This window comes from Acipenser ruthenus, unplaced genomic scaffold (genome assembly GCF_902713425.1).
Source record: "Acipenser ruthenus unplaced genomic scaffold, fAciRut3.2 maternal haplotype, whole genome shotgun sequence".
In the NCBI taxonomy this organism is placed as follows: domain Eukaryota; kingdom Metazoa; phylum Chordata; class Actinopteri; order Acipenseriformes; family Acipenseridae; genus Acipenser; species Acipenser ruthenus.
The window spans coordinates 24,412-40,166 of NW_026708218.1; the positions used below are offsets into that span (position 1 = coordinate 24,412).

General features: G+C 44.2%; 1 protein-coding gene across 2 annotated transcripts; it reads right to left on the reverse strand.

The window, feature by feature from the left end:
- Nucleotides 1-573: 573 nt before the first annotated feature.
- On the reverse strand, nt 574-14,193 carry LOC117401623 (ceramide kinase-like). 2 transcript variants are annotated; one of them, XR_009323889.1, is made up of 14 exons: nt 13,811-14,193; nt 11,414-11,518; nt 10,828-10,953; nt 10,615-10,743; nt 10,016-10,079; nt 9,398-9,543; nt 9,232-9,306; nt 7,272-7,424; nt 6,983-7,088; nt 6,135-6,238; nt 5,602-5,825; nt 4,260-4,492; nt 2,471-3,012; nt 574-2,408 (listed from the first exon to the last, which is right to left on the reverse strand). XR_009323889.1 is itself a non-coding variant. In XM_034002392.3 (13 exons), the coding sequence occupies exons 1-13, from the start codon at nt 13,920-13,922 to the stop codon at nt 2,922-2,924; spliced, it is 1,668 nt and encodes a 555-aa protein (XP_033858283.3). In that variant the 5' UTR covers nt 13,923-14,193; the 3' UTR covers nt 574-2,921. The 2 variants fall into 2 exon arrangements, 1 of the variants encoding a protein (XP_033858283.3); XM_034002392.3 differs by having other exon boundaries at nt 574-3,012.
- Between the last annotated feature and the right edge of the window lie 1,562 nt (nt 14,194-15,755).

Here is a 15,755-nt window from a genome sequence, read left to right on the forward strand (position 1 = left end):
CAATGCTTCCCTCTTATATATATATAAAACCCTGTTGGTAATCAGGACCTGGGGTGTGAGGGTTAAGTGAAAGATGTTTAGTAAAATGCAGATTGGTGCCTGGGTTTGTGGTTACTGGGGGTGTGTGTGTGTGGGGGGGGTGTCTGAGTGCGTCACAAACCGGTTATACTTGTCCCATTCTCAAAATAGAAAATTTACCATGCTTGCACTGTGCTGTATTACACTTACGTCAAAGTGACATACAGACGGCTGTACAGACAGACAGACAGACAGACAGACACCTCCATGTAGCCCATATATGGAGGGGGAGGGAAGGAGGGAGGGAGAGGATGGAAGGATGGAGGAGGAGGGGGGGAGGGAGAGGGAGGGGGGTAGGAAGGGGGGAGAGGGGGATGGGGAGGAAGGGGGGAGAGGGGAAAGAGGGAGGAGGAAGGGAGGAGGGGGGGATGGGGGAGAGAGGGGGAGGAGGAGGAGGAGGAGGAGGGAGGGGGAGAGGAGAAGGGAAAGAGGTAGAGGAGGATAAGAGAGGGAGAGGGAGAGGGAGGGGGAGGTGATATCCCAGATTACACAACATTTTAAAATCTTAAAACTGGCCTTTTATTTAACATGACAGATATTTCAATAAAGCAAAATAATAATAATAACAATAATAATAATAATAACACTTCTACTGCTGCTGATAATACCACTAGTGCAATATAACTTTGGTTAAGGGCTACGGTCGCATATTTTAGCCACATAAGAAGATCAAATACTATTTCATAAATACGCACAGCTGTGTAAAATGTTTTGTATCACCTAGAATATTCTAGGATGCAAACATTAAAAAACAAAAAAAGAACATCATTTAGATCTTTTTATTTAACATCAAATAAACTACAAAATGATATCGCAAAAATAGGCTACCGGAAGCCATCATAGTGGCACAGTCTTTCATGTTCGGCTTCAAATTGTCGCATTTTTGAACATTCATTAAAATTCCCCATGGTATATTTTCACAATCATTTTGAATCTCACCATGTTTTTCCTGTGCTGTGAATCTATGGTGCTTTTTCAATGGTTTACTATGCTTTACCGTGGTTTCACAGTGCTTTACTACACTTGGCTATGCTTTTAAAAAAAGTTCAGAGCGGTGAAAATTTCAGAAGTCGTCCCAGTGATACAATAATGACATGTTTGTTTTCTTTAGCAAATCATTTTGAATGTGTGTAAGTGACCAGAAAATCAGATCCTGACTGAATTAAACTGAAAAGCAGCTTTTTCTGAAAAGAGAGAGAATTTATTAAAATTAAAAATTAAAATCGTTTTTTTTTGTGACCTAAGACAAAGATGCTACTTTGCAGTAATCCCCCACAATCCTGTTCAGACAGACAGACAGACAGACAGACATGCAAGCAGACAGACAGACAAGCAGACAGACAGACAGACAGACAGACAGACAGACAGACAGACAGACAGGTCCCCACAATCCTGTTCAGACAGACAGACAGACAGACAGGCAAGCAGACAGACACACAAGCAGACAAGCAGACAGACAGACAGACAGACAGGTCCCCACAATCCTGTTCAGACAGACAGACAGGCAAGCAGACAGACACACAAGCAGACAAGCAGACAGACAGACAGACAGGTCCCCACGATCCTGTTCAGTTTGACAGACAGACAGACAGACATGTCCCCACAATCCTGTTCAGTTTGACAGACAGACAGACAGACATGTCCCCACGATCCTGTTCAGTTTGACAGACAGACAGACAGACAGGTCCCCACAATCCTGTTCAGTTTGACAGACAGACAGGCAGGCAGTAAAGATTTTTTTTTTTTTCTCAACCTAGAAAACAATCCTGGAATTTATTACGTTTTAATTTCAGTAAGAAAGAAAACTCCTGAAGTGCTTTTAAAACTATGAAAATCGTTTTTCTTTTTTTAAATAAAAGCTGAATCTCAGCGCTCTAAAAGGTTAGTAACGGTCAGTGATTCTGTACGCTACCAGCCAGCTGTCCCCTCATTTCATAAATAAATACATTTCTAAACATTTTTAACAAAACAGTTTGCAATTTCTCTTTCTTTCCTTCTTTCTTTCTCGTTCACTTCATTTCCTCGATCTCCTCCGTCAGACTGGACTTTTTTTATTTTTTTATTTTTAAAATCTTCTTAGATCTTTAATATTGAGTCATTCTTCGTGGTTGAGCTTTTTAATATCAGTAACAAACCATGGACACATAACAAATACATTTTATCATTGAAAACATTTTTAAAAATTCTTTCCATTACTTTACGTGGGCAATCTGGCTCATATGAGACTGTGATTCTTCTCCTTAGCTTAATATTACCATGGGTTACCTAGTCATGTTGTTGAAGGAGACTCTTCTTCACACAGAGAGTGGTGAGGGGATGGAATGGGTTACCTAGTCATGTTGTTGAAGGAGACTCTTCACACAGAGAGCGGTGAGGGGATGGAATGGGTTACCTAGTCATGTTGTTGAAGGAGACTCTTCTTCACACAGAGAGTGGTGAGGGGATGGAATGGGTTACCTAGTCATGTTGTTGAAGGAGACTCTTCTTCACACAGAGAGCGGTGAGGGGATGGAATGGGTTACCTAGTCATGTTGTTGAAGGAGACGCTTCTTCACACAGAGAGCGGTGAGGGGATGGAATGGGTTACCTAGTCATGTTGCTGAAGGAGACTCTTCTTCACACAGAGAGTGGTGAGGGGATGGAATGGGTTACCTAGTCATGTTGTTGAAGGAGACTCTTCTTCACACAGAGAGTGGTGAGGGGATGGAATGGGTTACCTAGTCATGTTGTTGATGCTGAATCACTGGGATCCTTTAAGAACAGACTTGACAAAGTTCTGAGATCAATCAGCTTCCGGGTACCAGACGTTCAGGAGTTGGTCTGTGTGTTTGCAGTGTCCCGATTTACTTATGATACATCAGACAAGACCCTCTCCTCTTTCCAAGCGATGATTCAATTCCCCGAGCGAAGAGCCTGATCAACTGGCAGTGGACCCTAGAGAGAGAGAGAGAAAGAAACCAGAGAATAGTTACTCATCCTGTCCTTACCCAGAACAGACGCGCCCGTTCAAACCATTACTTTAAGAAATTATAAAGTGTCGTTGTCTTCATTTGGGGGACAGGCTGATAATGTTGTTGAAGCTGACACCCTGGGATCCTTCAAGAAGCTGCTTGATGAGATTCTGGGATCAATAAGCTACTAACAACCAAACGAGCAAGATGGGCTGAATGGGGCCTCCTCTCGTTTGTAAACTTTCTTATGTTTTGTAATATTTATTTTAACTTGTACTGACTATTTTGATTTCCGATATAGTTTTTACATAAATAAATAAATAAATACATACAGCTTGCAAAATAAGTTGGTGCTTTAATGGAGTTAAATAAATGCTTCGCTATGAAATATAACTTTGGGTTGAAGAGAGCCAGCCTCCATGCACCCCCCTCACTAGCCTGTGAGGTAAAGATGTTCCTGAGCGATTTTCATCACAATCGGACGAGCTGAGGGGGACTGGTGCATGCTGGGTAGGGCCCTGCAACACGAGGTAAGTGGAAGTTTGTCTCATATCTGATTCACACAGAAACAGCACAGCCGGGACAGTGATAATAATTCAAAACCAGTTTGCAGTTTGAATTAGTTGTGCTCTGTGTGTGTGTGCTCTGTGTGTGTGTGTGTGTAGCTGTAGGTCACGCTCACTGTGTGTGTGTGTGTGTAGCTGTAGGTCACGCTCACTGTGTGTGTGTGTAGCTGTAGGTCACGCTCACTGTGTGTGTGTGTAGCTGTAGGTCACGCTCACTGTGTGTAGCTGTAGGTCATGCTCACTGTGTGTGTCTGTGTGTGTATGTGTAGCTGTAGGTCACGCTCACTGTGTGTAGCTGTAGGTCACGCTCACTGTGTGTGTCTGTGTGTGTGTGTGTGTGTCTGTGTGTGTGTCTGTGTGTGTAGCTGTAGGTCACGCTCACTGTGTGTGTAGCTGTAGGTCACGCTCACTGTGTGTGTCTGTGTGTGTGTGTGTGTCTGTGTGTATGTGTAGCTGTAGGTCACGCTCACTGTGTGTGTGTGTGTGTGTGTAGCTGTAGGTCACGCTCACTGTGTGTGTAGCTGTAGGTCACGCTCACTGTGTGTGTGTGTGTAGCTGTAGGTCACGCTCTGTGTGTGTGTGTGTGTGTCTGTGTGTGTGTGTATGTGTAGCTGTAGGTCACGCTCACTATGTGTGTGTGTGTGTAGCTGTAGGTCACACTCACCGTGCATGGATGGCAGTGTGAGCTACAAGCTCCCCGTCGCAGTTCCACTTCGAGCGGCTAGGGGGCGCTCCGCACAGCCCAGACATGAAGCTGCTCTTCTTGCATTTGCTGCCCTCCGTTTCTTCCTCTGTCTCCATCCCTTCATTCTCATCCTTCTCTTCTTCTTCTTCATTATTTTCGGGGGAGAAATGTAGCGCAGTCACTCGATACACCTCGACAAAGGGCAGGTCAAACTGAGAGAGGAGAGGGAGTCTAATATTATTATTATTATTATTATTATTATTATTATTATTATTATTATTAATATTGCAATGATCAGGAGCCAGGAGTTTGAGCAGGGTTAGAAACTCACACTAGCCCTGCTGCTGCTGCTGCACCCAGTCCTGGGGTTCAGAGCTCCCCTCAATGAAGTCTATTATTATTATTAATATTGAAATGATCAGGAGCCAGGAGTTTGAGCAGGGTTAGAAACTCACACTAGCCCTGCTGCTGCTGCTGCTGCTGCTGCACCCAGTCCTGGGGTTCAGAGCTCCCCTCAATGAAGTCTAGTATTATTATTATTAATATTGAAATGATCAGGAGCCAGGAGTTTGAGCAGGGTTACAAACTCACTAGCCCTGCTGCTGCTGCACCCAGTCCTGGGGCTCAGAACTCTCTCCTCTCTCTACCCTCTCCTCCCTTCTCCTCTCTTCTCTCCTCTCTCTCTCTCCTCTATCTCTCCTCTCCTCTACTCTACCCTCTCCCCTCTCTCCTCTCCCCTCCTGTCTCTCCCCTCCTCTCTCCCCTCTGTCTCCCCTCTCCTCTCCTCTCCCCCTCTGTCTCCACTCTCTACTCTCCTCTCCTCTCTCCCCTCCTGTCTCTCCCCTCCTCTCCTCTCCCCCCTCTGTCTCCTCTCCCCTCCCCTACTCTCCTCTCCTCTCCTCTCCCCCTCTGTCTCCTCTCCCCTCTCCTCTCCTCTCCCCCTCTGTCTCCACTCTCTCCTCTCCTCTCCTCTCTCCCCTCCTGTCTCTCCCCTCCTCTCCTCTCCCCCTCTGTCTCCTCTCCCCTCTCCTCTCCCCCCTCTGTCTCCTCTCCCCTCCTCTCCCCTCTCCTCTCCTCTCCCCCTCTGTCTCCACTCTCTCCTCTCCTCTCCTCTCTCCCCTCCTGTCTCTCCCCTCCTCTCCTCTCCTCTCCCCTCCTCTCCTCTCCCCCTCTGTCTCCTCTCCCCTCTCCTCTCCTCCCCCCCCCCCTCTGTCTCCTCTCTTCCCCTTTCCCCTCTCTCCCCTCTCCTCTCCCCTCTCCTCTCCTCTCCCCCCCTCTGTCTCCTCTCTCCTCTCTTCCCCTTTCCCCCCTCTCCTCTCACCTGGTCCTTGTTGTTGGTGTGTCTGCTCAGGTGTTTGAGGAACTCTGCTCTCCCGCAGTCCCGAACCAGGATGAGGTCAGCGGTTCCGTCTGCGAGGTGGGCACTTGGCGACAGTCCGCCGGGACTCTTGGGACAAGCGCTGGACATGCAGGTCAGGTTGACTGCCTTGAATGAGCCGGACACTGACCTCCACTCCCCAGGGAGCGACACTGAACAGGATGAGACTGAGGAGAGGGTGCGTGTGAGTGAGGGTGCATACACAGTAGAACTCAGGCTAGCTCTGTCTGTCAGGGTGCATATACAGCGCTGGCTAAAGGTTTTGCATTCCCACACAGAATGAACACGTTTTGCTTCATAAAGTGGAATGAAAGCTGCTGAATCATGTGACGTTAACATATTGAATTACACACAGCTTTGGAGTTTTCAATGACGTTTCGAAATCTGACATGAAATACTAAGACTATTATTATTATTATTATTATTATTATTATTATTATTATTATTATTATTTTTATTATTATAAGATCTCTTACCCTGGGACTCACTCAGACTGGCTCTGGATAGAGAATGAAATGCCGAACCCACCAGACTGCCGAACCCACAGAGTCTGTCTGTCGACTCGGAGCAAACCATACACCTGAGAGGGGAAGGGGGAGAGGGGGGGGCGAGGGGGAGAGGGGGAGAGGGGGGCGAGGGGGAGAGGGGGAGGAGGGGGAGAGGGGGAGGAGGAGGGGAGGGGGAGAGGGGGAGGAGGAGGGGAGGGGGAGAGGGGGAGGAGGGGGGGAGGGGGAGGGGGAGGGGGAGGGGGAGAGTTTCATCAGTGTTATTAGACAAAGAGAAGGCGATGTCAACTAAACTAAACAATAATTAATCACAAACTTTCAAGACCTCAAAGGTCTCCCATTTCATCTATCAGTGTTATTGAAACTAGAAGAGACTGAGTCAAGCAGACCAGCGTTTGGGCTCCAGTGCCTTCATCAGTGTTATTGAAACTAGAAGAGACCGAGTCAAGCAGACCAGCGTTTGGGCTCCAGTGCCTTCATCAGTGTTATTGAAACTAGAAGAGACCGAGTCAAGCAGACCAGCGTTTGGGCTCCAGTGCCTTCATCAGTGTTATTGAAACTAGAAGAGACCGAGTCAAGCAGACCAGCGTTTGGGCTCTAGTGCCTTCATCAGTGTTATTGAAACTAGAAGAGACCGAGTCAAGCAGACCAGCGTTTGGGCTCCAGTGCCTTCATCAGTGTTATTGAAACTAGAAGAGACCGAGTCAAGCAGACCAGCGTTTGGGCTCCAGAGCCTTCATCAGTGTTATTGAAACTAGAGACTGAGTCAAGGTGCCCTATTTGGGGGTGCCCTGTTTGGGGATGCCCTGTTCTTTTACCCGCTTCTGCAGCGTGTGTTGTCGCGCGGGTTCGAACTCTGTGACTCAGCCAGCTGGAAGCGCACGGTGCCTTTATAACTGCGATTGCTCAGAAACATCTTTAAACCTGCAGGGAGACACAGGAGCACGCACGGGGGTTACTTTCTAAACACACCCCCACACACACAGGTACATAACCAAATTGCATACTACTGCATAACTTTTCAAATCTACTTAACCATACTCCTAACCTCCCTCCCCCCCCCCCCCTCCTCCTCCCCCTCCCCTCCCCCCTATCCCCTTCTCTCACCTGAGTAGTCGTATCTGATTGGTCCCATCCACCTGTGCCTGTCGCTGTCTGACAACACGTCTCCAAAGAAACCGTAACCAACCAATGAGACTGAGTATTTCAGCAGCCGCTTCCTGTGATGCACGGAACACACGTCCAGGGGCTGGCTGTCTCCTAGCAACCAAACAAACATACAGACAAAGAGATAAAGTTATAAAATGACAGTAGAATTTGATATTGATGCGATCCAGCCCTCTGAAATGTCTTTATAATATATAGCACTAGACCCTGATATTGATGCGATCCAGCCCTCTGAAATGTCTTTATAATATACAGCACTAGACCCTGATATTGATGCGATCCAGCCCTCTGAAATGTCTTTAATATACAGCACTAGACCCTGATATTGATGCGATCCAGCCCTCTGAAATGTCTTTATAATATATAGCACTAGACCCTGATATTGATGCGATCCAGCCCTCTGAAATGTCTTTATAATATATAGCACTAGACCCTGATATTGATGCGATCCAGCCCTCTGAAATGTCTTTATAATATATAGCACTAGACCCTGATATTGATGCAATCCAGCCCTCTGAAATGTCTTTATAATATATAGCACTAGACCCTGATATTGATGTGATCCAGCCCTCTGAAATGTCTTTATAATATACAGCACTAGACCCTGATATTGATGTGATCCAGCCCTCTGAAATGTCTTTATAATATACAGCACTAGACCCTGATATTGATGAGATCCAGCCCTCTGAAATGTCTTTATAATATACAGCACTAGACCCTGATATTGATGCGATCCAGCCCTCTGAAATGTCTTTATAATATACAGCACTAGACCCTGATATTGATGCGATCCAGCCCTCTGAAATGTCTTTATAATATATAGCACTAGACCCTGATATTGATGCGATCCAGCCCTCTGAAATGTCTTTATAATATATAGCACTAGACCCTGATATTGATGCGATCCAGCCCTCTGAAATGTCTTTATAATATATAGCACTAGACCCTGATATTGATGCAATCCAGCCCTCTGAAATGTCTTTATAATATATAGCACTAGACCCTGATATTGATGTGATCCAGCCCTCTGAAATGTCTTTATAATATACAGCACTAGACCCTGATATTGATGTGATCCAGCCCTCTGAAATGTCTTTATAATATACAGCACTAGACCCTGATATTGATGAGATCCAGCCCTCTGAAATGTCTTTATAATATACAGCACTAGACCCTGATATTGATGCGATCCAGCCCTCTGAAATGTCTTTATAATATACAGCACTAGACCCTGATATTGATGCGATCCAGCCCTCTGAAATGTCTTTATAATATACAGCACTAGACCCTGATATTGATGGGATCCAGCCCTCTGAAATGTCTTTATAATATATAGCACTAGACCCTGATATTGATGCGATCCAGCCCTCTGAAATGTCTTTATAATATATAGCACTAGACCCTGATATTGATGCGATCCAGCCCTCTGAATTGTCTTTATAATATACAGCACTAGACCCTGATATTGATGCGATCCAGCCCTCTGAAATGTCTTTATAATATACAGCACTAGACCCTGATATTGATGCGATCCAGCCCTCTGAAATGTCTTTATAATATACAGCACTAGACCCTGATATTGATGGGATCCAGCCCTCTGAAATGTCTTTATAATATATAGCACTAGACCCTGATATTGATGCGATCCAGCCCTCTGAAATGTCTTTATAATATATAGCACTAGACCCTGATATTGATGCGATCCAGCCCTCTGAATTGTCTTTATAATATACAGCACTAGACCCTGATATTGATGCGATCCAGCCCTCTGAAATGTCTTTATAATATACAGCACTAGACCCTGATATTGATGTGATCCAGCCCTCTGAAATGTCTTTATAATATACAGCACTAGACCCTGATATTGATGCGATCCAGCCCTCTGAAATAAGGTGCTTACCAATAATGATGTGCAGTGCAGAGGTGATGGGATCGTTCACTCCCACAGTGGCAAAACACACACAGTCTGTCGAGCCTGGAGACCCACAAAAAAAAAATAATCATAGAACGCAGCATACAGCGAATATGAAGACATTATCGTAAGGTGTGCGGACTGGCACCCCGACCTGCTGGAATGATTCCAATTCTGAGAGAGGAGCTCTGCAGGGTCGCCTCAGGGTCATGTTCCGAAATCCCCGCCTCCCGCTGCGTTCGACCAATCAGGCCGTGCATCAGCTCGCTGAACATTCCATCCCCGCCCACACACACCAGCCTGGAGCAGAAACATAAACGAATCAAAAATAAGTCAAAAACTAGAAGAGACCGAGTCAAGCAGACCAGCGTTTGGGCTCTAGTGTCTTCATCAGTGTTATTGAAACTAGAAGAGACCGAGTCAAGCAGACCAGCGTTTGGGCTCTAGTGCCTTCATCAGTGTTATTGAAACTAGAAGAGACCGAGTCAAGCAGACCAGCGTTTGGGCTCTAGTGCCTTCATCAGTGTTATTGAAACTAGAAGAGACCGAGTCAAGCAGACCAGCGTTTGGGCTCCAGCGCCTTCATCAGTGTTATTGAAACTAGAAGAGACCGAGTCAAGCAGACCAGCGTTTGGGCTCCAGTGCCTTCATCAGTGTTATTGAAACTAGAAGAGACCGAGTCAAGCAGACCAGCGTTTGGGCTGTAGTGCCTTCATCAGTGTTATTGAAACTAGAAGAGACCGGGTCAAGCAGACCAGCGTTTGGTACCTACCCATCAAACCCAGTAAGATCCGACTTCAGTATGTAATCTCTGGCATGATTCGCTCTTTCGGTTTCTACAGGGATAATGTAAAAGTAAAATGAATTAATAAAACAGTAATCTGTCGCATATCCGAGTGACAGGCAGGAGGTCGAGATGGAGGCCGAGGTTGATGCGCCCCCTGCAGGTGAACAGGAATGACTTATTTGCATATCAACACCCATCCTGCCCGTACTCTGCCACAGTATACAAAGATTACAAAATGGTTTGGGGGCGAGGTTTGGTCGGTCCAGTGGTTAAAGAAAGGGGCTTGATCCCAGGAGGTTCAAATCCCGGCTCAGCCGCTGACTCCCTGTGTGTGTGTGTGAGACCCTGAGCAAGTCACTTCACCTCCTTGTGCTCCGTCCTTCGGATGAGACGTCAAACAAACGAACTTCTATTTGAAGTGCAGCAGCAGTTGTTGATGAAGCATAGTTCACCTCTAAGTCCTGCTAAAGTGTCTGCTAAATGACTGATTAATAATAATAATAATAATAATAATAATAATAATAATAATAATAATGTTGAGGTACAGGGAAGGGTTTTTGGGTGAAACCAGGTGGGTGTCTCACCCAGTATGTGGGCTCTGACCCCCGCCAGCTCAAACAGGGGTGCAATCTGGGTCCAGTAGACCTCGCGACCTCGCTGGCGACCCCCGAACGGGTTGATGAAAACCAGCAGATTCTTGGGCCGCTCCTCGCCTGCAGGAGAGAGATTGGATTGTACTGCAGTGGATTTTACGTCACATGTCTATTGTATAGTGTATTGTATTGTCTTATCCTTACTGTATTTCTCAGTGCTGTGTCTCAGGCTCTGCACCCAGCGGTCTCTCAGCTCCGGGTCCGGCGCGGAGAACACGGTGTGTCCGAGAGACCAGCGCTGACCACCGCGCACACGCCTCACATACAGCACTGCGGGGAAACACACACACGCAACACACTTAGAACACGGCACTAACAGCACACACACCAGGGATGGCAATAAGACTTCCATGGAGTAGCAGTTTCACCCCTTCCAGGTTTGATGATTATTATTATTATTATTATTATTTATTTCTTAGCAGACGCCCTTATCCAGGGCGACTTACAATTGTTACAAGATATCACATTATTTTTACATACAGTTACCCATTTATACAGTTGGGTTTTTTACTGGAGCAATCTAGGTAAAGTACCTTGCTCAAGGGTACAGCAGCAGCGTCCCCCCACCTGGGATTGAACCCACAACCCTCCGGTCAAGAGTCAGAGCCCTAACCACTACTCCACACTCCCCGGTGTGTTTTAATATTCAACTCAGAGTGAAACCAGGAATGGATCAAACACACACACACACACACACACACACAATGGCTGTACTCCCGGTCTCACTCACCGGTGAACTCTGTCTCTGATTCCTCAACCCTTTTCTTGGGCAGCAGCTCCAGCCTCCCTGCCTGCACCCCCACGATCTCCTCCACCGGCACCCTCTCCACACATGCTGCAGAGAGAGAAAGAGAGAGAGGGAGAGGGAGAGAGAGAGAGTTAATGAACCAGGGATAGGAATTAGACTCCCATTTCAGAACAGCTTCACATACCTCTCTGCGCTTTACAATGCTTCCCTATGCTGTACCAGACCTCTCTGTGCTTTACAATGCTTCCCTATGCTTTACCAGACCTCTCTGTGCTTTACAATGCTTCCCTATGCTTTACCAGACCTCTCTGTGCTTTACAATGCTTCCCTATGCTTTACCAGACCTCTCTGTGCTTTACAATGCTTCCCTATGCTTTACCAGACCTCTCTGTGCTTTACAATGCACAGTATCTTTCTGATAACGAAGTTCCAAATGTGTTCTAATCGCGTTCTAAGCGTTGTCTAAGTGTTCTAATCGTTTTCTAAGTGTTCTAAGCGTGTTCCAATCGTGTTCTAATCGTTTTCTAAGTGTTCTAAGCGTGTTCCAAGCTTTTAAACTCTCACCTCTTAGAGTTGTATTTCTCTGTACAGCTCTGGTCAGAAGTTTTGCATCACCCGATAGAATGAACACATTTTTGCTTTATAAAGTCGAATGAATAATGTTCCGTTGACATACTGAATTACACATCGCTTTGGCGTTTGCCATACGCTTAACAAAAAACGGACACTAATTTCAAATCTAACATGAAATACTGTACTACTGTTTCCGGAAGACCTTTGCGATTTTGTAGTTTCTTTGATTACCTGATGTTAAGATCGAAACCGTGTTCATGGAGTTTTTAATGACGTCAAAATCCTACAGTTCCCGTATCAACTTGCAAAGCAGGATACGGGTTTTCCCCTGAATGACTCTCAAGATGAACGCAGAAATATCTCCTTACATCTGAACACCTATTCTAAACATGTATATTATTATTATTATTATTATTATTATTATTATTATTATTTATTTCTTAGCAGACGCCCTTATCCAGGGCGACTTACAATTGTTACAAGATATCACATTATTTTTTACATACAATTCCCCATTTATACAGTTGGGTTTTTACTGGAGCAATCTAGGTAAAGTACCTTGCTCAAGGGTACAGCAGCAGTGTCCCCCCACCTGGGATTGAACCCACGACCCTCCGGTCAAGAGTCCAGAGCCCTAACCACTACTCCACACTGCTGCCCTACTCTACACTGCTACCCTATATCAGTTAATATGTCCATATTATTATTATTATTATTATTATTATTATTATTATTATTATTATTATTATTTATTTCTTAGCAGACGCCCTTATCCATGGCGACTTACAATTGTTACAAGATATCTCATTATTTTTTACATACAATTACCCATTTATACAGTATATCATCACCCTGTTCAAACCCAACACGAGCAAGAACGATTTTACACGCTTTTTTTAAATTTAACAGCTGCAAAACACACAGTACTGTATCACGAAATCTGTAAAAATCAGATGTGATTGTGATAAAGGCAATTTAACGGCGTCAGAATTCGCCGGACGCTGACACCTCTGCAGCCGCGCTTGGTGTGAAAAGAACGGTCGCAATACACAGGACGTTTCCTTCATCAAATCATCTTCCGTCTGCAGAGACAGACACGGACAATGGTTGTGTATTGCACTGAGGGACAATGGGAGAATAAGCATTGGGCAGCTGCAATGCTACGAGGCTAGGAGAATGGGACCATTGTGTGCTAATGACACCCTTCAATGGCAATGCAGACACACAGATAGGCAGACAGACTACAAAGGCAATGCATCAATGCGGTTCTGTATTACACTGAGGGGCAATGGTAGCACAAGCATAGGGCGGCTACAGTGGGGTGAGGCTGGTGGAACGGGACCACAGTATGCTAACTATATTATTATTATTTATTTCTTAGCAGACGCCCATATCCAGGGCGACTTACAAGAGATCACATTATTTTTACATACAATTCCCCATTTATACAGTTGGGTTTTTACTGGAGCAATCTAGGTAAAGTTCCTTGCTCAAGGGTACAGCAGCAGTGTCCCCCCACCTGGGATTGAACCCACAACCCTCCGGTCAAGAGTCCAGAGCCCTGACCGCTACTCCACACTGCTGCCCTAAATGATCTTCAATGACAGACAGACAGACAGACAGACAGACAGACAGACAGACAGACAGACAGACAGACAGACAGACAGACAGACAGACAGACAGACAGACAGACAGACACATTGGAATTAAAAAACGTATTTCTATAATTGTTACAAACAGTGATCAGAGGTATCGCGATTGAAGCTAATAATAATAATAATAATAATAATTTCAGTGTAACGTTACCCGATTTTTCTTCGTTTCTGATGCTCAGTTTCGTCCATTCAAAGATCCTGCAACGCAGCAACCCCGAGTAGCTTTCCTTCCCGATTTGTAGTGTGGATGTAAACGTTTCCATAATTAAAAAATTAAATATATGTATTCAGTAAAATGTAGCTAGAATCTGTCTTGCGGCCTCTTAAGCTAATTTAAAACTCGCTTGTCGTGTTTTTTTTTAATTATTCTTTTAACTAACTGAAATACAAGAGTATCCATTTTTTTTTGTTTTGTTTAATAACACCTACATTATTATTATTATTATTATTATTATTATTATTATTATTATTATTATTATTATTATTTAAAAACGAGAACGTAAGCCGACGTTTTAGACAGTACGCCAACTCATAATAAACCAAGACTCGAATACGCTTCGGCTCACCTGTCTCCGAACTCACCTGTCTAATTTGCATATACGCGTTCTGATAGGCATTCCGGGAGGGAGGGACGGCGGGAGGGCGGGGCGTCAGGAACTTGGTTACCTGGCAACGGCTGGGGATAATTAGGGAAGCGATTAAGCATTGAAGAAGAGACGCGTCTGTCACTCGTGTGCTAGAATTCCTTTCCTTTTTTGTTTAATTATCGGTTTGTTTGAGGTACGGTAGCCGGAGGGGGAATGGAGGGAGGCTCGATTTCTTTATAAAACACTGTGATAGACGTCACGATACGTTCGTATTGGGTTACATCCAAATATTTTTGGCAATACGCGGGATCTATATCTTGCGAGCATCGAGGGGAGCATTTGCGAGCATTTCTGCACCTTGACTTATGTATTGAAAACAATAGAAAATACAGCTTTACTAGGAATAATTATGTATTTTCACGAGGACTGTACAACGTGTGCGTGTGCGTGTATCACACACAGCTGTACACGAGTTAACTGCTGTGTAAATGTGATACAATGTATTTGTTTCGGTGATTGAAATAAAGTCACGACTATCGGCAGACCTGAAACAATATATCGGGTTAGTTGCCTGATAATGTAAGAGCATAACTAGTTTGAAACGTAACGATTTTTAAAAAATGTTCTTTATAGTAATGTGTACCTTTCTACAGCAATGCCGTTTACCTCATGTGTTGGGAATCGGAGACCTTCTCTGTGGAAGTCCAGAGTTGCATTATCATTATTTATTTCTTAGCAGACGCCCTTATCTAGGGCGACTTACAATTGTTACAAGAGATCACATTATTTTTTACATACAATTCCCCGTTTATACAGTTGGGTTTTTACTGGAGCAATCTAGGTAAAGTACCTTGCTCAAGGGTACAGCAGCAGTGTCCCCCACCTGGGATTGAACCCACGACCCTCCGGTCAAGAGTCCAGAGCCCTAACCACTACTCCACACTGCTGCATTAGTTTGATTCACGCCTTTGTTTTTTCGGAGTTTGACTTTATTTGAAGGTTTGAAGTTTTGCTTTCCTAGTTGGCTAGTTAATTTAGCGTCGATTCCATAGAAAGGAACGTCATTAAATTGCTCAAGGTTACAATCATCAGGACTGTACTTGTATCACCAACAAAATCCACACTCTGCCTTCTGCAAAACCTAGACCTGCAATACACACACGACTAGAATCTAAAAAACAAAAACGCTCCTTTTTTTAAAGAAACAGGAAAGGTGAACAAAGTACATAAATATATCTCTATAAGAAATACTGTGTTGTTTATTTTGGATTATTATTATTATTATTATTATTATTATTATTATTATTATTATTATTATTATTATTACAATTTAAGTTGCTTAAATTATTTAAAGGATATATATATATATATATATATATATATATATATATATATATATATATATAATATTTAGAAATGGTTATTTTAAATAATATGTCTAATTTAAATGAGAATATCAATGTAATTGTTTTTATAAAATAATAATAGTTCTCTAGTCTAGCCCATCAA

Bases quoted from the DNA above. Each gene is read 5' to 3' on its own strand.
- LOC117401623 (XM_034002392.3), bottom strand. From the start codon at position 13,922: ATGGAAACGTTTACATCCACACTACAAATCGGGAAGGAAAGCTACTCG. The intron at 10,744-10,827 runs GTAAGGATAAGA...TCTCTCCTGCAG, and splicing joins ACACAGCACTGAGAAATACA to GCGAGGAGCGGCCCAAGAAT. The intron at 3,013-4,259 runs GTGAGTGTGACC...CTCTCTCTCTAG, and splicing joins CACACTGCCATCCATGCACG to GGTCCACTGCCAGTTGATCA.